At 41.6% G+C, this 22,000-nt stretch overlaps 1 protein-coding gene across 2 annotated transcripts in view; it reads left to right on the top strand.

Moving 5' to 3' along the window:
* The first annotated feature begins 1,589 nt into the window (after positions 1 to 1,589).
* TBC1D22B (TBC1 domain family member 22B) overlaps positions 1,590 to 22,000 on the top strand; it is a 75,258-nt gene continuing 54,847 nt past the window's right edge. Inside the window, exons 1-2 of one of the 2 annotated variants that reach the window (XM_079148353.1) lie at positions 1,590 to 1,807; positions 15,581 to 15,637. In XM_079148353.1, coding sequence (XP_079004479.1) covers positions 1,752 to 1,807; positions 15,581 to 15,637 — 113 coding nt within the window. In that variant the 5' untranslated portion in view covers positions 1,590 to 1,751. The remainder of the gene's footprint in view (positions 1,808 to 15,580; positions 15,638 to 22,000) is intronic. The other variant, XM_079148352.1, reaches the window with a different exon arrangement.

Genomic DNA, 22,000 nt, shown 5'->3' with positions numbered 1-22,000 from the left:
CTATGTGAGTTGACTGGAAGGTGGCAAATGTCTTGCCACATGACCAAGTGTAAGGCAGCTCATGTCAGGAAAGACAATTCAGGCGATGGCTTTTAAGACAATGAACTCTGAACTGCTCGTTGCCACCAAGGAATGGGATCTAGAAGTTGAAAGAAATCTTTTCTTCAAGACCTCAGCTCTTCTAAAGCCCAAAAGACCAGTAAAAGTTCTGACTATCCAGAATAATTATAAAAACATCAGCTCCAACAAAAACTCAGGACACCCCTCTTAGAACTTGGTGTGCAGTACTGATCACTGCATCTTAAGGGGCAGGGGGAGGGAAAGGCAGAGAAAATAGGGAGGGGGTTGTTGATGGGTTAAATGTGCAAAGAGAAGACAAGATCAAATTCTATAGAAACATTAAAGATTCAGAGAGAATAGAAATGACCCTTTTCATACCATCGTATAATTCTGAAATTAGAAACTTGAAAATGGGAGTAATGTCTATGTAGAAAGATACCATTGAAGGCATGTAAAAGAAGGACCTTCTTTAGACAGGGTGGGTCCTTAAATATCCTTCAATGTATGGAAGAACTTGGGCTAGCAGTAAATGGGATGAAGTGGAGGGTAATCAACCCACCTTCACAGTCCTTTGTTGGGACAAAAACTACTCTAGACTGGTTTGTACTTTCCATGTGCCACCAAATCATCAGGGAATACAACCACAGAAACTTAAAAAGAGCAAGACTCACTGACAAGACTTTCAAAGGATTAAAAAATTCTAATATTAGACCTCATTATGAGTCAAAATTAGATTGAAAATAAATTCAAGGTGAAAGATTTAAAATGTATTAATTAGGGAAATTAAGGATATTGGGGAGGGGTACATCCTTAAGGGTTGTGATTGATGCCATGGAGATATTCTGTGTCCTCAAAAGAAAAGGTACTTGGTAATATGAATTGGATGGAAAAAGTAAGAACATTTCTTAAACCCTATTTGTCAGCCTCTGGGTTCTCATTGTTAGAAAGTAAGAGTATGGACTGAATTCATAGGAATTTTACCCAAGGCACAAGTCCTTTAATGGTGTTCAGTTAACACAGAGGAGAGGGAGATTCTGATGAACCAACTGTTAGGGGTTGAACAGTCACCAACCCTGGACAGGGGAGTCGTAGAAATCTTTCTTCTCAGAAAAAAATTTTAAAATCAGGATTTTAACAGGATGAGAAAGGGTAGGGTAATTACCAGAGTGTCCCCAAATTGGGAGATTTTATAAATGGGCCACAAATATTAGATGGGCCCTTAACGTTTAGGCCAAAGAATTATGTATATAAATATATACTAATGCTCTGTCCTTCAAAAAATAGAATCGGTTACAGCAACCTCAACCCCTCCAAGCCGCCTTTCCTCCCGCCCTGGGTCCCTTTCTTTACCTGGCTCCTCCTCCCGCGGTGGGAACTTTCAGCCCCGCCTCCCTGCTCATCCAAGCTCCGCCTTCTTGGTCCACCTGTGTGCCTGACGTTGCCGTTGGGCTTCAGCGGCCTGCAGGATTCCGGCTCCCGATTGGCCCGCCCGGCCTCGGCCTGCGCAGCCCGCCAATGACAGCGGCGCAGGGTCGGGGGGTGCCCACATCCAAGATGGCGCCCCCAGGAGCTGGGAGCGGGTGACCGGCGGCGGGGAAGCGGCCTGGGTTGGCCCTCAGATCGCGGGGTCCTGGGGGCATCTCGCCGGCCACCCCCCGGCCCGCCTGCCAGGCTTTCCCCGGGCCAGAGCAATGGCCTCCGAGAACAGCAAGCAGTTTTGGAAGAGGAGCGCCAAGCTGCCGGGGAGGTGAGCCCAGGACGCTGAGAGGGAGAGGGGATTGGACCAAACCCTTCCAGATCCTAATCCCTCAATCCCGCGGGCCCGAGGTGCCACTGAGGCCGGAAGCCCGGTTTTGGGGAACCCTGGCCGGGGAAGCTGGGGCTGCCTGGCGGTGGCAGGGCAGCTGTCACGTTAAGGAGCGGGCGAGCTGTGGGGACCGCTGGGTGCAGGATATACATGGGGACCTGGGGGCGGAGGTCTCAGGAGGGGTGACTTCAACCAGCAGGTAGCTAGCGACCTGGTTCAAGAAGCAGTGGAGTTGGGTGAGAGCCTGTGTCGGTCCTGGGCTCGGAAGGCCATCCCCAGAGCTGCTTCCCACTTTAGACAGGACTCCTTCTCGGGGGTCTCTACCAAGCACAGGTGGTTGGTTGCTTGCTTGAGGATGGCCACTTGCCTTGGAACCCCAGGTCAGCACGTACGAATCTTTTTACTGGATTCCCGAAGGGCTCTGGTAGGGGTTTGGACTGCCTGAGGGATTGGGAGTAGGAAAACTGAGCAATTTTCAAACCTGATCTTACTTTATCTTGAGTTGGCCTTTTTCCATTGAGAATTATTACAGGGTGACCACAGGATCGGGTTATTCCTTTTTCTACGAATTTGTCCAATCCAAAGTAATCTGTCCCTCCCCTACATAGTTATGCACTTTTGTGCAAATGCACCAAAATTTTTCATTCTTAAATTGTATATAGTTGGAGAGCAGACCTGCTAAGCTGTTTTTCCCCCCTTCTCCATGTATGCTGACACTCCTAGCTATTGTCCATTCATCAATCTACTCTTCGTTTACAGTTTCAATTTGTTTTGGGCAGAGTCCTGAAAAGTAAAAGGAGGAGTGTGTGTTTCAGTTGTGAATTTAAGATTTCTGCCAGCCACAGATTACTTAATGATAAAATTCATGTTTGGTTGTGCCCCACATGTCACCTTTCCTAATAGATTAAGGTATTTTCCTTCTGGGATAATCCTTTGACCTTGTGATTATTTTTTTCTTTCTTTCTTTAAGCAAGAGAGACTCTGGCTATGTAACTGTCTTATTTTATGAAAGATCCTATTAGACATGTTGAATAGGGTGGGAATCAGTTTTTAGTATTATATATTAAAATAATACAAGGGAATGCAAAGATAGCTTCAGATTAAAGCTGCGGAATAACAGTGCTAAAGATGTTCTGTGTTTTTAGATAAGCACCACTTCCTACCATCTGATTCCTTTTCCTTCCTGGTCTTGTAAGCTCTCCAGTTGTGCTAATTGTTGTTCTCTGGGGTTTTCCATAAAGAGATCATTAAATTTTGACATTCTAAGATTATAATCATAATCAGTGGGAAAACTGTTAAATCAGGAAGCAGCAATAGGAGATGTGGCATGTGGCCTGGTCCTCAGTGCCTCTGACTGCTGGTTGTTATTAGCTATCTTTTTTTTTTTTTTTTTTTCTTCTTTTTTGGTCCCAGGGATTGAATCCAGGGGCACTTTACCACTGAGCCACATCCTCAAGCCTTTTTTATATTTTATTCAGAGACAGGGTCTCACTGAGTTGCTTTGGACCTCACTAAATTGCTGAGGTCACTAAATTGCTGAGGCTGGCTTTGAACTTGCAATCCTCTTGCCTTAGCTTCTTAAACTGTTGGGATTACAGGCATGCACCACCACACCCAGCTTGTTGTAACTATCTTTTTTTGTGTGTATATTTCTTCCACTGGATTTTAGGAACAATTTTTTTTTTTTTGGACTGGGAATTGAACCCAAGGGTGCTCTACCACTGAACTACATCCCCAGATACTTTTTTTTTTTTTTTTTTTTCCCTAATTTTGAGACAGGGTCTTGCTAAATTGCCAAGGCTGGCCTCTCACTCAGCCTCCTGAATAGCTGAAACCACAGGCTCGTACCACTGTGCCCAGCAACAGTCACCTTTTTTAAAACACTACTTTTGTGAGAGGGGAAGAAGAGTTTTCAGATTCTTCAAGTTTTTGTTTTCCATTTTCATTTTGAGGACTATACAGGGCTAGAGGAGAGAACTTTTAAGTTCAGAACAACTTGGATCATTATTTGGACTCTCTTAACTTGTGTGACAAACAACAAATAATGAACAATCTCTCTAGATCTCAGTTTCCTTATCTATGAAATTAGGGAAAAAATACAGTCCTTGGGGTTACTGTGAGGACTAAAAGAAATACCCTATTTTTTCAAAAACCTGGGACAGAATTTTAGCACATTATGCACAATAAGTAGTAATTATCAACATTACTGTTATTACTAGAACAAATGTAAAAGAATGTTTCTCAGATCCCTATACCAGTACAAATTATTTGTTTTATTTATTCTTAAGGTATTAAAATGTTGCTACAGTTCATAGTAGTTGTTAGTCTCTTTTTTATTGAGGAGAAGTATTGTTCAGCTGTGTAATTTTAGCAGGGAAACCCCAGGAGCTCCTAGTTACTGAAGAAAACCAAGGTGCTTTTAGATGGAAAGGTGCTTTTGGTTTAAGGAAAATGCTAAGGCATTTTCTAAAGAATAGAATTTTTACATCTGGACTCTTTCAGTCTTGAAAAAGAAATACTTTCTCCTAGGCAGATTAGTGACACAAATGACCATGGACTAGGTTCAGGGCAACCTAGAAGTGAAACTAGTTTGCTCTTTGCAAATTGAAAGGTTAAAAATCAGTTGGGTACAGTGGTGCTCACTAGTAATCCCAGAGACTCAAGAGGCTGAGGCAGGAGAATTGCAAGTTCAAAGCCAGCCTCAGCAATTTAGTGAGCCCTGTCTCAAAAGAAATAAAGGGTTGGAAATGTGGCTCAGTGGTTAAGCACCTCTGGGTTCAATCCCCAGTACAAAAAAGAAAGAAAGAAAGAAAGAAAAATCAAAGCAATGGCAGGTTATTTTCACTTTCTTTGATCATAATTCAATGACCTAAGTGACAACAAATAGGAATTTTATGAAAGAAAATAGCCAAATTCAAAATGAATGAAGCATGCTTTTAAAAATAACATTATTATGATATAATTCACATACTACAAAACTCACCTTTTTAAAGTGTACACTTCTATGCTATTTAGTATATTTATCTAGAGTATAGATGGTTTTGTCAAACCATCACCAATTTCAGAACATTTTTGTGTTGTAGCATTTATTCTTTTTTATGACTGAATAATATTTCATTGCGTAGAGATACCACATTTTGTTGATCCACTCATCAGTTGGTGGACATTTGGGTTGTTTTCACTTTGGGGAACTATGAATAGTGCAATGGGAATTGAAAAACTGATCAGCTGGTGTCTGGAACCCTCAGTGAGCCCACTGCAGGGAAGGGTAACCAAACCATCATCCACTGTTAATTAGGTAAAAGGTTTACAGAGACGCAAAGAAGACCCATGAAGGGCAGCTGTGGCTAGCAGGTTTTGTTAGTGATGAGTATTCTCAAACTTTAGTGAGTCACCTGGAGGACTTATTAAGACATGCATGGCCTGTCCCCACTTCTAGAACTTCTGATTCAGTAGGTCTGGACATGAGAAGTTGAGTTTCTCCTAATATCCCATGTACAACAGCTCCTGCTTGCTAGTGTAGGGACAGCACTTTGAGAACCACTGAGAGAAGAGTCCTGAATTAGACTGAGAGAAATCCGAGTCTTGGTACTTTTGTCATATGAATCTGGAACAACTAATGTATCTCCACTTGGTGGTCTCACAGGCATCTCGTACTTAACATGTCCAGCCAGAACTCTGTATTTCCAATCAGCCCCTCTGCAAAGCTGCTCTTCCCATCTCAGTGGCCCCAACACTCACCAAGCTTCTCAGGCCCTATATTCTAAGCTCTGTGATTCTTTCCCTTCTTTCCATCCCAGTCATCAGTCCTGCTGGCACATCAGAATATATTCCAAATCTGAGCTGTTTCTACCACCTCTGCCTCTGGTACCCTGGCTCAAACTGAGTCCTCTCTTGCCTGACGACTGCTGTAGTCTCCTGGCTGGTCTTCCTACTTCTCTTCTTGCCCTTCTACAGACCTCCCATTTGTGGTTAGAATAAAATTCAGATTCCCTGCCTTCCAGGTCCTTCAGTTCAGTGGTATTTAGTATGTTTGTCTAGAGTGTGGACGGTTCTGTCTGACCAGCACCAATTTCAGAGTGGATTGGGTCATCATCGGGCTCTCTTGACCTACAGGTTAGGCAGGGCATGTTGCTCGCCTATGATCCCAGTGACTCGGGAAGCTGAGGCAGGAGGATCACAAAGGGAGCCTAAGCAATTTAGTGAGTCCCTGCCTCAAAAATAAAAGATCAAAGGGGCTGGGGGATGTGGCTTAGTGGTAAAGCACCCCTGGGTTAAAGCCTTGGTACCAAAAAAAAAAAAAAAAAAAAGCCAAGTTAAGGACTCTGATCTTAATCTTAAAAGTGGTCGGATAGCATTAGAAAATTGTTGGGAGGGGGTTGATACCAGCAGGTTTGCATTTATTAAAATATCCTGCTGGTGATTAGTGCAATGGTTAGAGCAACCAGAGCCCAGTATGCCCAGCACCACAAAACAAAAACCTTTCTGGCTGCCCTGTGGAGACTGTTTTTTAGTGGCTGCAGGACTCATTTTTTTGTTTGTTTGTTTCTGTGTTGGGGACCAAACCTAGGACCTCACCCATGCTAGGCAAGCATCTTACCAGTAAGCCATATTCCCAGCCCCAATGTCTATAGAACATTTAACATCCCTGGCCCCCACCCACTAAATTCCAGGAAGCCCACCAGTTATTGGGACAAACACTCTTCCCACACACATTGTACCCGTCCAACACTCCAGCCCCGCCCTTCAACCCGGTGAGATCAGAGAAAGTGTGGGAGGCTCATGAGAGGCCACTGCATCCAGTGGTGGGAAAGGTGATGTTGGCTTAGAGCTGGGCGGTGACAGCGGAATTGGAGAGGAGATCAGTAGGGAGTAGGGGAGGAGGAGGGGCCAAGGAGGTTTCTGCCTCGGTGGTCAGATAGCCTGTGGTGTCAAGCTCCTGAGAAAAAGCCTCGTGTAGGCTAGAGTACTGAAGTGCTCGGAGCTGGATTTCCTTACCTCTGAAATGAGAGGTTTGGAATGAGTGAACTCTCAGGCCCCCACCAGTTCTGACTGAGTGTTGAATTCAAAGCTTCCCACTCTAGCCGCCGTGCATGGGTATTTCTTTCTTGTTCTGTCACACGAGATCCTCCTGTGGATAGAGGGGAGGGACTGGGGCTGAAGGTGGGCTTTCTATTTTGCACTTTCAAAACTAGCCAGTTGCTGACCCGGCTGCACATCTGAGTGCCATGAAACCGTAGAATGTTAGAACTCAAGACTGATAGAGCCGCTGCAGATGAGGAAACAGGCCAGAGGGAAGTGACGTGCCCAAACCGTGCTGCAGGTTTCTTGACTCCTGCCACAGTGCTCTTTCTGCTACTCCCTCTCCCTCCCTCCCATCTCTGCTAAGATTCACACACCCTCTGTGGCAGCAGCCCATCCAGCCCCAGGGTGTGGACTCTTCCAGTGAGAAGATGTGGAAAGCCCTTGGGATGGGAGAGACCAATGTGAGCTTGGCTCTTTCCCCACATTCTAATTTCTAATCCTGCTGGGAAGGGCTTCTCCCTCTTTTCAAGCCAAATGTTATTCCTAAAGTCAAGGAAGTTCTATTAGCATGGAAAGGAGTTGGGCTGGGGGTGGAATGCAGTTGCCTAGTGTGGGCAAGGCCCTGGATTCTGCTCCCACCCAGCATGGTGGGGTGGGCAGCTGTTAAAAAGAGTGGCTAATCTTACTTGAATTGCTTAGGCACTGTGTATTTTTAAATAAAATTTCTGTGTCACTTGATCATTTCTCATAACATTAATGAATCTGATAGTGACTCGGTATAATGGTCCCGGCTTGTATGGGCAGGTCCATTACAACATCTTCTTGGCTTGGAAATGTTTTTTCTGATAAAGTAAGTGACTGGAAGATACTAAATTATCACTGAAACAGCCAAGATCCCCAGTTTTGGAAGACGTCCACGGAGCACAAGTGTGAACCTGACTCGGTTGCCAACACGTTTGGCATTGAAATTGGATAACTCTATTCCCATATTTGCTTTAGCTCCTTTGTCAGTGCCAAACAAATACCTGTTGATTTTTCCTACCAGGGTTTTTGCACTGTTGCAACTTAGTAAAACTACTATGCAAATCCAGGGTGTGGAGTTGGTTTTATTAAAGAGAATGACAGAGGTTGAGCGTGGCCTTGACTCTGTCTCCGTGGCAGCACACTCGTGGCGCCGTCCTCTGCGTGCGCACTGTGGTTTCTCTGAGCTGCAGCGGATTCGCCTCTAGTTTTCAGGTGTAGCTGGAGAAGAGTCGGCTTGAGCAGAGTCTGGGTTTTGTAGGGTTCTGATTTTTACTCCCTGACTATTGTGAAGCGCCTGCTGGTGTGTGTTGTGCTCTGCCAGGTGGTGAGAACACTACAGAAAAAGACCATGGCTTTCTAGAAGCCGAAAATGTGCTTGGCACTGTGGCTTCCCCTGGTGAGGACGCTGTATATAATTGACTTTCCGGTTTTTCCACTAAGCATATGCTACTTTTATAATCAGAAAAACTTAAAAGTGGAGCTGGGTGAAAACACATTGTTGAGTGAAAAAAAATCGAGATGTAGATATGTGTATAGGACGGGGGGGCGGTGCAGAACGGGGGCAGAGCACTTGCCTAGCACGAGGCCCTAGGTTTGATCGCCAGCACTGCACCCCCTCATCACACATTATAAATATGTATTGAAATGTCACACTGTACCCCATAAATATGTATAATTACCATGTGTCAATTAAAAATAAGAATTTTTTTAAATGTGTAACAAAAGATGGAAGGGATATCCTCCAACTTCAGAAGAGCAGTTATTTCTTGGGGAGGGAGTGAATGGGAATTGGACATCAGTGATCTCTCTAATGCTTTATATTCTTTTTTAAAATTTACTTTTTATTTAATTAATTTATTTATTAAACAAAGTTATTACTGTTACCAGGGATTGAACCCAGGGGACCTAACCACTGAGCCACACCCCCAACCCATTTTTAATATTCTATTTAGAGACAGGGTTTTGCTAAATTGCTTAGGGCCTTGTTAAGTTGCTGAGCCTGGCTTTGAACCTACCATCCTCCTGCCTCAGCTTCCCGAGCCACTGGGATTACAGATGTGCACCAATGCACCTGGCTAGTGCTTTATATTTTTAAATTAAATGTGACAAATGTTAACATTTGTGAAATCAGTATAAGTTCATGGATATTTGTTATATTATTTTCTGTACTTTTCTGTGTGTTTAAAAATGTCAATTAAATGCTTTTATACTGTGAGAGCAAATTTTTTTCTTAAAACCTTTCTTAGATATCAGCCATCCAGCCATGAAATTATGTAAAATTTAAAATAGCATTTTGATTTAGAGTCAAAATAAGTCATATTTACAGTTGGGTGGCATTTATATTAAGTTTAAAAATATGCAAAACAACATTTTGTATTGTTTTGGGATACACACATAGAAAATAAAAACATAAGCTGATGTGCTGGCTCATGCCTGTAATCATAGTGAGGCAGGAGGATCACAAGTTTGAGGCTAACCTGGGCAACTTAGCAAGACCGTGTCTAAAAAAGTAAAAAGGGTTGGGGATGTAGCTCAGTACTGAGCACCTCTGGGTTCAATCCCTACTACCACACAGTAACAACATCCATTAACAAACACGCACTAAAAATGAATGTGCAAAATGTCAAATTCTAAGTGGCTTCCTAAGAGGGAGTGGAGAGAGGAGTGTGCTAGGGGTTTGAATTCCATAATGTCTTATTTCTGAAACTAGGTACTGAACACCTATGTGAATGTGCCTTATATTATGATTTAAATCTAGTTTATTTTTACAAATGTATATAGATAAGCCGTGATTTATGTACGTTAAGGAATCAGAGAGTGCTGGGGTTAGTGGGTACTCGGGGGTTATGACATGGAAAGTCTCAGGGGGTGGATATAGAATTTGAAGGGCATGTTGTAAAATGGATGCAATTTTAAACAGGATTGTAGAAAATAGAAAAGCATTGGGCACTGTGGTGCCCACCTGTGATCCCAGCAGCTTGGGAGGCTGAGGCAGGAGGATTGCAAGTTCAGGACCAGCCCAGGGAACTAAGCAAGGTTCTAAGCAACTTAGCGAGACCCTGTTTAAAGTAAAAAAGGACTGGGGATGTGGCTCAGGGGTTAAGTGCCACTGGTTTAAATCACTGGAACCAAACAAAATAGAAAAGCATTTGGAATAGAGGAAAGAGCCTGATATGATAATCAGGGTTATGTTTGGAAGGTGGAGTGGACAGTCTTCCCTAGAGTTGGGTTTGGGTTTGGGAGATGTGGAGATGGAATAGGCTGATGGGCAAATTATAAAATCAGGAAATTGAGCACCTAAATTGTTAGGCTCTTTTAGTTTGTCTTTGTTTAGCCTCTGTGATCATTTTGGTTTCCTTTTCTAACTTCTTGCCTGTCTTTTTGAGGTACAGTAAATTGATTTATTATACAGAGTGTTCCAGGTTAGATTCATCATGGTTTAGTTCAGCAATATGTTAACAAATTCAATTTGGGCCCTGATACCTTTGCTGATTAAGTCCATCATTTATCTTAGACTTTCTGCCTGTACCAGCACATCGCTGACATCTTTAAAAGTAGTCTAGTGTGATTTTAAGATTTCTTTCCTAGGTAATTGATGTCCTCTGGCCCTTCAGCCTGCTTGGTTAGATTTGCTTTTTCTCTGCATGGGTTACTGGCAGGTGGTAATACTCTCTTTAGAAAGGAGTTAAGGATCCTGTCTTATTTTTATATCCAGTCAGCTAACCTAACTGGACTGTTGAGATCTTCCTGCAGAGTTTATCCCCTGATTTTATGTTTCACTAAGAAGAGGACTTTTGGACTTGGAGAGTTCAAGTGTACTCAGGATATCTGCAAATGCTGCAATGCAAATCAAGGGCCTTTTAGGTTTTTTGGTTGTGTTTTAATTTTTATTTTGTCTAAGTCCTCTCTTTCGCTAAGCCAAAGTTCCCCTCCTTTATTCTTTGGTTTCTCTTTCTTTCTCTCTCTCTCTCCCTCCTTTTTTTTTTTTTTTTTTGTACCAAGAATTGAATCCAGGGGTGCTTAACCATTGAGCCACATCTTCCACCCTTGTTATTTTTCATTTTAAGACAGGGTATAACTGAGTTGCATAGAACTTTGCTGAGTTGCAGAGGCTGGCCTCCAACTTGCGATCCTCTTGCCTTAGCCTCCCAAACTGCTGGGATTTCAGGTGAACCCCACCACACTTGGCTCTTGTTTTGTTTTGACTTTTGTCCTTTCCCCCAGCCTAGGAAACTCTTCAAAATCCATTAGAGTGGTATTTGCTTTTCAGAATTTGGTTTCTGTAGTAGTGTCCATACTACCACAGGTTACTTAATAACATTCCAGAGAGGTTTAAGGAGTAGAGATTCTTATAGCTAAAAAGGTAGGGACTGTATACATAACTAAAGGTAATACATGAAAAAAATTCCCTCTGAACTCCATTTTACTTGTTTCAGTGCTGGGGATTGAACCCAGGTGCTCTACCACTGAGCTATATCCCTAGTCCTTTTTATTTTTTATTTTGAGATAGGCTTTCACTGGGTTGCCCAGACTGACCTTGAACTTGTCATCCTTCTGCCTCAGCCTCTTTAAGTAGCTGGGATTACAGGTGTACACTATCTTTCCCCTGAACTCTTAATAGAATCAGTGTGAAAATGATTGAATTGCTTATATTTTTATTTAAAAAGAATTTTTAAGATCACCTATGTACTTGGTGAACTTGTTCTGTTTTCTAAATGTTGGGTGTGGATTAAATTATAAAATGAGAGGAGGAGGAAAGCCAACATTTCTTGGCACTGAGTGTGTGCTAAGTAGTGTTCTAAGTTTGCAAAACTGTCTCACTACCTGCTTACCATTAAGTGAGTATTACCACCCACCAGGAATTGTGCTAAAGGGCTTTTTGACACATCATCCTATTTAAACCTTCCAACCTTCTTAAGATTGCTTGATTTATTTCTTGCAGAAGTGATACTTGTACATGACGCTGAGTCAGAGAGGCACAAAAGGGTTCGTAACACACACTGAGTCTCCCTGGAGCCTGTCCTGGCCTTCAGTCATTAGCCTTCTCTTCTGAACCTCTGGTACTGATGTTGGAGATACCCTACAAGACATCGACTTTCCCCAGCACCACCAAAAAAAAAAAAAAAGACATGGACTTAATCATACATAGATATGTGTGGACATTTTAAAGATTTTTACAAAAATGGTGTCACATTATACATATAGTTCTGCGTCTCTTTTCAATTAATGTCTTAGTTTGTTTCATGTCAGTGGATATAGAACTGCCTCCTTCCTTTTAGAAGATGGACTGTGCCAGGCATGGTGGCATATGCCTTTAATCCTAAGAACTCAGAAGTTGAGGCAGGAGGATTGTGAGTTTCAGGCTAGCCTGGGCAATTTAGTGGGACCGTGTCTCAAAAAAAAAAAAAAAAAAAAAAAAAGGTGGGAGGCTGGGATGTATCTCAGTTGTATTGTATAGCATCTCTGGGTTCAGGCCCCATTCCAAAAAAAAAAAAAAGATGTGCTAAGGATATGCTGTAATTTTATTTATTTTGTGATGCTGGGAATTGAACCCAGGACCTCATATGTGCTTGGTAAGTGCTCTGCACTGAGCTGCATCTCTAGCCCAATGTACTGTAATTTATTTAACCAGTTCACTGTTGACAATAATCCTTTTCTTTTAATAGGTAACTTCAGCACATTTATTTTAATTGGAATAGCTGATGTATTAGTCTTAGTTCTATTTTCAGTATTTTCTTTAAAAAAATCTTTTACTAAAAAAAAAGTCTTTCATTATACAGATTGTGCCTCTTTTCGTGGGGTCATGCATGTATACATTCTGATAATTTGGAAAATTTGTTTTTTTATTTTAGTGATTGAATTTGTACCTTTTTAATTTTTTATGGTATTGGGAATTGAACCAAGAGGTGCCCTACCACTGAGCTATACCCCATTCCTTTTTACTTTTTAATTTTGAGATAGGGTCTTTCCATCCTCCTGCCTCAGCCTTCTGAGTTGCTGGAATCACAGGTATGTGTTGCCATTCCTGGCTGTACTTAAAACTTCTTATATTTTTTAGACATTATCTGTTGATTTCCACCATGATCAATGATTAAATTAATAGTTATATTTCTTGCTTCTTCTTTCCCCACCTACTTTCAGTTCCTTATATTATTTATTTTATAAATTTGTTTGCTTAAAGGCAAAACATAAATATATTTGCTTAAATTATTTGCCTTTTGTTTTTGTTTATTTGTTTTTTGTAGTACTGAGGATTGAACCCAGGGGCACTCTTCCACAGAGTTCCTGCCCCACCCCACCCCACCTTTTTTTTTTTGAGACGGGCTTCCCTGAGTTGCCCAGGCTGGCCTTGAATTTGCAATCCTTCTGCTTTGGCCTCCTGAATCACTGGGATTACAGGCATGTGCTATTATTCCTGTCTTGTTTCTATCTTAAAATATACTATGCTTCTATTGTTTGAGTATCAGCTTAAATATTTTGTGAGCTATCAAAGATGAGGAAATCAAGGTACTTATTTGTCCTCATTTTCCTCCTTTCTATTTTAACATTTGTCAGTTATATTACCTTCACACTCTCTTCTGCAACCATAAAGTCTCAAATTTGAGACTTAGTCCTATACTGGTCCTGCTGTGGTTTCTCCTCTTATTTTGGGGTTAGTTGAAACTTGTCCTCTCCTAGTTTCTTCAGGCATAAGACAATTCCTGTATTGTCTTTTAGTTCCACCAGGGATTGAACCTAGAGGCACTTAACCACCGAGCCACATCCCCATCCAAGTTTTTTATTTATTTTGAGACAGGGTCTTGCTAAATTGCTGAGGCTGGCTTTGAACTTGTGATCCTCCTGCCTCAGCCTCCTGAGTCGCTAGGATTACAAGCGCGAGTTACTGCACCCTGCCTGTTTCCTGAATTCTTACATGTCAAAAATGTTTTTTTCTGTTCCATTATATGTGGATCAGTTTGGTTTGATATACAGTTATTCTCATTTTCTTTCTTTTAATTGTGATGTACACAGGTACATGAAACACAGTGTGTGGTTTGGTGACAGCTTGATGAATGACCACAGGCGAACACAAGTGAACACCCAGCAGATTTGAGTTTGTTGTTTCCCCTCCCTGCTTCCCTCACAGAGAACTAAATCTTTTTATTTTAATCATCTCTTGCCTTCTTTATAATTTTAGTACTGTGCTTACATCCCTAAACAATTGAAATTATCTTTGCCAGTTTTTTTTGTATTTAAATTTTTTTCATTTGTTCTAATTAGTTACACATGACAGTAGAATGCACTTTGACACCTCATGCATATATAGAGTACAGCTTCTCATTCTTCTGGTTGTACATGGTGTAGAATCACACCAGTCGTGTAGTCATAGATGCACATAAAGTGTACAGGAGTGGAACCAGACAACCATACAGTATTTTCTTTTTATCCGTTTTTAACTTTGCTTCTTTTGCTTAGTGTGGTATTTGTAAGATGCATCCACATTGTTACTTGCAGCACTACTTCACATAGAAACATTGCAGTTTATTTCTGTTTATTATGAAGGAATATTTGAAGTCTTTCTAGTTTGGGGCTTAGAGGAACCACGGTGTTTTGAACAGTTTTATATGTCTCCTGATCTACGTATATTTATATTTCTCTTCGGGTATGTATTTGGGAGTGAAAATGCTGGATTTGTCAGGTGTGCATATTTCCTTTTCCTATCTAGAGCCAAGTAGTATTTGAAAGTCATTATGTCACTTTATCCTCCACCCACAGTATCTGATTCCTTGGGTCACTCTTCCCTTGATGTACAGTGTCACTTCACTGTCTTTTAGCCTAGTGAGCCTTTAAAGTAGGTGATAATCCTATTTTACAGATGAGAAAATAAGTTCAAAGAAGTAAAATAATTTGGGGTAAGTTTACAGTGCTACTGGGTGACAGAACTGGCTTTTGGAACTCTTCTTTCTCTAACTCTAAAGCCTGTTAACTTTCCATGCTGCCTTCTTTACAGATAGAACTTCCTGACAGTCAGGTATGTAAGGCATTGTAATTTCACCAGGGAAATGAACAGTCAAAAGACTTTTTTTGGGGGGGCAGTGGGGATTGAACCCAGGGATGCTTAACTATCGAACCACAATCCCAGCCCTTTTTTGTATTTTGTTTAGAGACAGGGTCTCACTGAGTTGCTTAGGGCCTCGCTAAGTTGCTGAGGCTGGCTTTGAACTCAAGATCCTCCTGCCTCAACCTCCCAAGCCACTGGTATTACAGGTGTGTGCCACACCTGGCCCATCAAAAGACTTTTTAAAACATTAAAAATTTCTTTTGAATTTTATTTCATTTTTGGTCTGGGGATTGAACCTAAGGCCTTGGGCATATTAAGCACATGTATTACCAATGAGCTACACATACCCTAACCTCAAAGACTATAGTGTGTGTGTATGGGGGGTGCTAGGCATTGAGCTCAGGGCCTTATGCATGCTAGGCAGATGCTCTACTGCTGAGCTACATCCTCAGCTTGCCCCCAAGAAACTTTTTTTTTTAAAGATTGGTATCAGTTGGGCCTGGCTTGGGCATAGTTTGTTCTTAGAGGTAACCTATTTCTCAAAGTCCTGTCCACTTTGGTGACAGATTAGCCCACATGTGTGGCTTCCTGACCACTTGCTTCTTCCTGTTTCTTTCTTTCAGCATCCAGCCTGTGTATGGAGCACAACACCCTCCTCTGGACCCTCGACTCACCAAAAAGTAAGTCAAGACATTGTTCCTTTCATGCCTCTGCTTCTTCCATCACCCTCTCCTATTTTGTTGAAATGACCATTTCCATTTTGTCCTTTTCTGGCTCTTACTCTGCCCTATTTTGGACCAGGAGATGAGCATTCTTCTTACCTCTAAATGGTACATTACTAAATGGGAAGTTAACTCACTTCAGAGATTTGGTGAATATTATTCCTGAAACCTAGGGGGACCCCTCTCTCAATCTTCCAGCAGGAGATCTGATTTCTGGGACTCTCTGCTTCTGAATATAAGTAGGCCTGCCTCCCCCCTGCCCCAAACACATAGACACACACACTGCCCTGGTGAGGACCAGGGCAAGTAGCATACTAACTGTCAGCTGGTATTCTTCAGGTCTGCTTACTATTTGACAAATTCGAGGAATCCCAGGCATACATACAGTAGAGTTAGAACCCACTGGAGACTATTACTCTGGTCAAACTCTTAATAAATGCTTTTTAAGCACAACAGAGACCTTGGTTAAATCCAAGATTTGTGAGTATATATCCATAACCCCAATTTTCATTTTATTACACCTTTCTTTCTTGGGTATCACTCAGTTCCAGTGAATTTAAATGAGCTGGTAGTTCACCTGCTCAGCTTAGAACTTTGGCCTTCGTCTTTGGGTATGCTTAATTTTTGGACTTGTGTTCTGAGAGAGCTGTAGTTTGTAATGGAAGCTGAATGATTTGGGAGATACAGACCTAGGTTGTCACCCTCCTGGCTGCTGTGTAATAATGTCCACCCTTCTTTCCTTTACAGAGTCAGTGGGGAAGGTAAAGATAATGTGCAAATTGTGATTCCAATTATATGACATTCTGGAAAAGACAATCTCTGGAAATAATAAAAGATCACTGGTTGCAGAGGAGTTTTAGGACAGATACTATAATGGTAGAGTAACATCATTATACATTTATTCAAATCCATAAATGTTCAGTACCTAGAGTGAAAACAGATAAACCATGAACTTTGGGTGATGATGATGTGCCAGTGGAGGCTCATCAATTGTGACCAGTGTGCCACTGTGGTGGCGGTGGGGGTGGGGATGTTGGTAATGGGGGTGAGCTGTCTGTTCTGTTGACCTGTGTGGCAGGTACTCTTGATTACCTACTTGATAGTCTTTCCAGGTGCCCCTGCTTTTTCCTTTCACAAGAACCATAATTTTAAGCAGATGTTGAGTGAATGACAGTGCTCTTAGGCAGTATTAGGATTGCTCTAAGCCTTTTAAGATGATACTTTGGTCATCCCAGTGACTGGCCTAGGGATGGTCTCATCTCATCAGGCATCTCCTGAGGGAGGGCTTGGAGAAAGGTTTTCTTAGAGAAAGCTTCTGAGAAGGAAGCCTGTCTTTGCCACCTCTTTCCAAATATGTGTGAAAGTAAGATCCATAAGTTGTAGCTAATTTGTACCCTGAGGGAAAGGCCAGAGATTGTGGAGACACCAAACCAATGGCTTGACATTGTGGACTTCAGTATATAAGCATTATAGTTGAGTATTCTGTTACTTGTAGCTAAAAGCATTCTGAACGTAGGCAGGAGTTGTTAGTTAGAAATAGATCTATTTCAGCACAGTTTATAATTTCCTTTGATAAACATGTGATTAACATATAAACCCATCTGTCCTCCCATTCATAAAGCAGTGAGGTATACTGTCCCATTTTATGTTTGGATCAGAGTCACCATATCTTGTCAGTACTGTCATCAACTGAGCTTTCTGTATCTATGACAGTAATACCACCGTATCTCAAATTGCCAAGGTAAACTTTTTTAAACTTTATTTTATTTATTTTTCTATGTGGTACTGAGGCTCAAACCCAGTACCCCACACGTACTCTACCACTGAGCCATAACTTCATCTCCAAACTTTTTATACTCTTGTTCTCTCACCTATTAATGGTGTAAAACCATGAATATTTCCACCGATAACTCGGCAGAGTTTATAGTCATACTTTCACTAGAAGTAATCACTTAGATTTGAAAATTGGGAGGAATTACTTGTCACTGAATTAATTGCTTCCCTTTTCCATGTATGTCATGGTTCATTATTAATACTCTACAACATGGGACAACATCTAGGTATGCACCAGACCATTTTACAATTCCAGATTGTTGCTAATAAAACATTATCACCCTTATTTTAATACCTTTGTTGGGGCATTTTTATTGTTTTCTCTGCTACATGATTACCTTTCCACTTCAAACTGTCATTAATTACCGTGTGGTTAATCCCCATCACAGCAGAAGCCATTACATTAGGTCTTCAATTATCTAAACTGCACAAGCACAGTAAGTCATTCTCTGTCCATGTATATTGACTTCAATTTGCCAAATTATTACTGTTAGTGATAATATTGCCTGCAATAATTTTTATAGCTCAAATAAAACTAGTCTTATTGCCAACAGCCCCATTGGCCACTTGATGGCAAGACAAGCTTCTTAATGTATTATTTTCTGAATTGATACTAAAGTTTGATAGTTCTTCCAAGTTATAAAACTGGTTCATGTGAAGAAGTCACAGTATTACTAAGATGACTTGTAATTTATTTGAAAGGTAATAAATTTCCCCACTTGCTTCACATCACTTACCAGTGTCAAACATTTTTCTGAAAATACTATTGTCTTCCCATAAATATGTACAAATACTGTGTATCAACCAAAAAATTGTATTAAGGGGAACCACCATATTAGCATATTGGCCACTCTTTTTCAAAATGTACTTCACCAACTCCTTCTCAAATGTGCCATTTTTTATATTTGAGTTTTTAGTGTTACCTGGACTTCTTGAATCTCTTTTTCTTTGCCACTTAACTAGCTCCACAGCCTTGGGCAAATTACTTAGCCTCTCTAAGCCTTGGTTTCCTCATCCATAAAATAAAGATAATAAGACTGACCTCACAGGTTTGTTGTGAGAATCGCTGAAGTGTCAGGAAGGGGCTGGCTTTCTGAACTATACTTTGGCACACAGGAGTGAGGAGGTGTGGTAAAAAGGCCCATCTGAGGCCAGTTTGACTGTAACTTTGATTATAGTTGTGTTTAAATAATGTTGGTTAAGTTTCAAGTCACACTGTGGCGCTTTTGCATGTTGGGTTAGGTATAAATTAGTTGGGACTATGTTAAAGTGAGGTAGCCTATCAACGGAAGGCACCTCCACCTAGAATTACCTGGATCAACTTTTTGCCACAATCACTGGGGTCAACAGTGAAGGGAGACATTTCTCTTTCAAGGATCCCATCCCTAGATGTGGCTTCTTCCTTTTCAGGCTTCCTAAATCTGACAGCCCATTGTAGGAAATTTCCCTACAAGGTGAGCGAGGGGCTGTGGGCTGCGCGCATCCTGGGGAATTGTAACTGTGGTGTGTGGCTTAGTGTACTCGGCCACTCCTCTCCCCAGACTGCATTGCCTTCCAGACTTCACCCTTTTCTTTTCAGCTAGTTTTTCTTGGTGGAGAAGTTAGAGAGCTCCTGCTGGCTCTGATATCAGGTAGACCTGGTTTTAGCCCAGCTTCACTGCCTGCTTGTGACATCAGCAAGCGCCAGTTCCCTCATCTGTTAGAGGGAAATGGTAGTAGTAGCCTCACAGGTGTGTTAGTGAGCATTACATAGGGAAACAGGGATGCATAAAGATGAGCACGGGACCTGCCTGGTGAATAGCCTCTAAATGTTAACTCATCTGTGTACGTGTCCATGGATTCATGTGTCTCTTTTGGAATGATGATGTTAGTTAACATGGGAAAGCTTCAAGGGGAAGCCTTGTGTCTTTCCCTCATCGTCCTTATTCTGTGGCTGTTTCCGCCTTCACCTAGTGACACCCACAATGTTTGTGTCTTCCTTACTGTTCCTTCCATCCTTGTGGGTGGTTCTCACCAACTTTTTCTGCCCTTAGATTCCCACCCTCTTCTGGTGATGCCAACCCCTTTCTTTTCCCTAAGGACAAAGCTGGTTGGTTCTTGGGTTTTGTAGGCTAGGTAGGTGTCTGTAAAATAATTTCTTGCATCAAAATGGTCTGCCTTGAATCTTATATCTTTCTGTCTCAGAGAATGACAACCTTTTTTTTCCTGATTTCTTCTTCATTTTCTTTCTTTCTCTCTCTCTTCCTTTCTCTTCTTTCTCTCTTTCCCTCTCCCTGCCCCACTTCCCTGAAAATTTTAATGCCGAGCCTTACACAGGGTAGGCAAGTGCTTTTCCACTGAGCTACATCTTCAGCCCCACATCTGCAAATCTTCATTTGAGGCCAGGCACAGTGGTGCACACCTGTAATCCCAGCAGCTTGGGAGGCTGAGGTAGGAGGAGAATCACAAGTTCAAAGCCAGCCTCAGCAATGGCGAGGTGCTAAATGGCTCAGTGAGACCCTGTCTCTAAATAAAATACAAAATAGGGCCGGGGATGTGGTTCAGTGGTTGAGTGTCCCTGAGTTCACTCCCCAGTAAACCCCCCTAGCACAAAAATAGTCTTCATTTGAGTAAATTCCAAATTTTTTTTTGTACCTGAGATTGAACCAATGGATGCTTCACCACAGAGCCCACATCCCCAGCCCTTTTTATTTTTTGTTTTAAATAGGGTCTCACTAAGTTGCTTAGATCCTTGCTAAGTTACTGAGACTGGCCTTGAGCTTGTGATCTTCTTGCCTCAGCCTCCCTAGTCACTGACATTACAGGAGTGCACCACCACACCTGGCCTCTAATTCTTAATCTACTTCAATTATATTGAATAATTATCTGTTTTAAAAACATAACGAAATATCCAAATACATAAAAAGCTATAAAGAAAGATACAACAAACACCCCTGTACCCACATACCCACAACTTAGCTGATTTACTTCTTCTGCTTTTTCTTTGCTTTTGCTGGTGCTGGGGATTGAGTCCAGCACCTTATGTATGCTAGGCAAGTGCTCTGCCACTGAGCCACACCTCCAGGTCTAAAATTTACCTACTTTTTTTTGGTATTGATGATTGACCCCAGGGGCATTTAACCACTGAGCCACATCTCCAGCCCTTTTTATTTTTTTATTTTTGAGACAGGGTTTCACTAAGTTGCTTAGGGTTTTGCTGAGTTGCTGAGGCTGGCTTTGAACTTGCAATCCTTCTGCCTCAGCCTCCTGAGATGCTGGGATTACAGGTGTGTGCCACAGTGCCCAAAAAAATTTAACTTCTTGACTTGGTTTATTTGAAGAGTCTTCAAAACTTGCAGTATTTATGCAGTCTAGATATATGTGTGACCTCTAAGTGGGAAAACAACAACAATAAGCACATACTCCTGCACGGTGGTTTGTAGGTGACAGATCTTTCTTGCACCTCTGCTGATTTCTTCTAGAGAGTGAACGCCCTGAGGTGATACTGCAAGTGGTAGGCCTTGGACCCCCTCTTAGAGAGGAGAAGCGGTCACCCTTAGCATGTCTATGCAGAAGCAATTTGCCTTTTGCCCAGAGGTGGATTTTTATATCTGCAGATACTTGTACTAAATTGCTTAGTTTTATTAGTTTTTATTTGATCTCTTGTTTGTTTCTCATTGTTCTTTCAATGGGTTATGAGTACTCTTCCTTTAGGGATTGATGAAGGCCAACAAAACCACCTATTGCACTGATTAATAAAAGCAATATGCTCGCTCATTGTAGAACACATGACTAATTCAGAGAAGTATAAAAGTGAAATTAAATGTCACCTATAATTCTACAGCCCAAAGATAAGCACTGTTAATATTGAGATTTTTTTTCCTGGTCTTTTTTTTAATGAATGTACCTTTTTTAAAATACAGAAATCATAAAAAATTTATAACTTGGGAGCAGCCTTGGTGGCGCATGCCTGTAATCCCAGCTACTTAGGAGATTGAGGCATGAAGACCCCAAGTTAGAGGCCAGGCCAACCTCAGCAACTTAGTGATACCCTGTCTCAAACTAAAAAATAAAAAGGGTTGGGGATGTAGCTCAGGGGTAGAACACTTGCCAGGGATGTGTGATACTCATCCTGCAAAAACAAAATGGGAAAGAAAAAAGAAATATATAACTTGGGATCCTATTTTTATTTACTTTGTGGAGGTTGTTGGCCATAATTTAATTGCTGCTTTTTTTTTTTTTTTTGTACAGTACTAGGAATTGAACCAGAGGTGCTGAACCACTAAACCACATCCCCAGACCCTTTTTAGTTTTTATTTTGAGACAGGGTCTTGCTAAATTGCTTAGGACCTCTCTAAGTTGCTGAGACTGGCTTTGAACTTGCAGTCCTTCTGCCTCAGCCTCCCCCAGTCACTGGGATTACAGCCGTGTGCCACCATGCCAACCCCAGCCCTTCCTTTTTTTTGGAGACAGGGTCTTGCTAAGTCACAGTTGCCAAGTCTGGCCTGG

Source organism: Sciurus vulgaris (assembly GCF_902686455.1).
Source record: "Sciurus vulgaris genome assembly, chromosome: 7".
Taxonomy (NCBI): Eukaryota; Metazoa; Chordata; class Mammalia; order Rodentia; family Sciuridae; genus Sciurus; species Sciurus vulgaris.
This window is presented reverse-complemented; position numbering and strand designations above follow the sequence as displayed.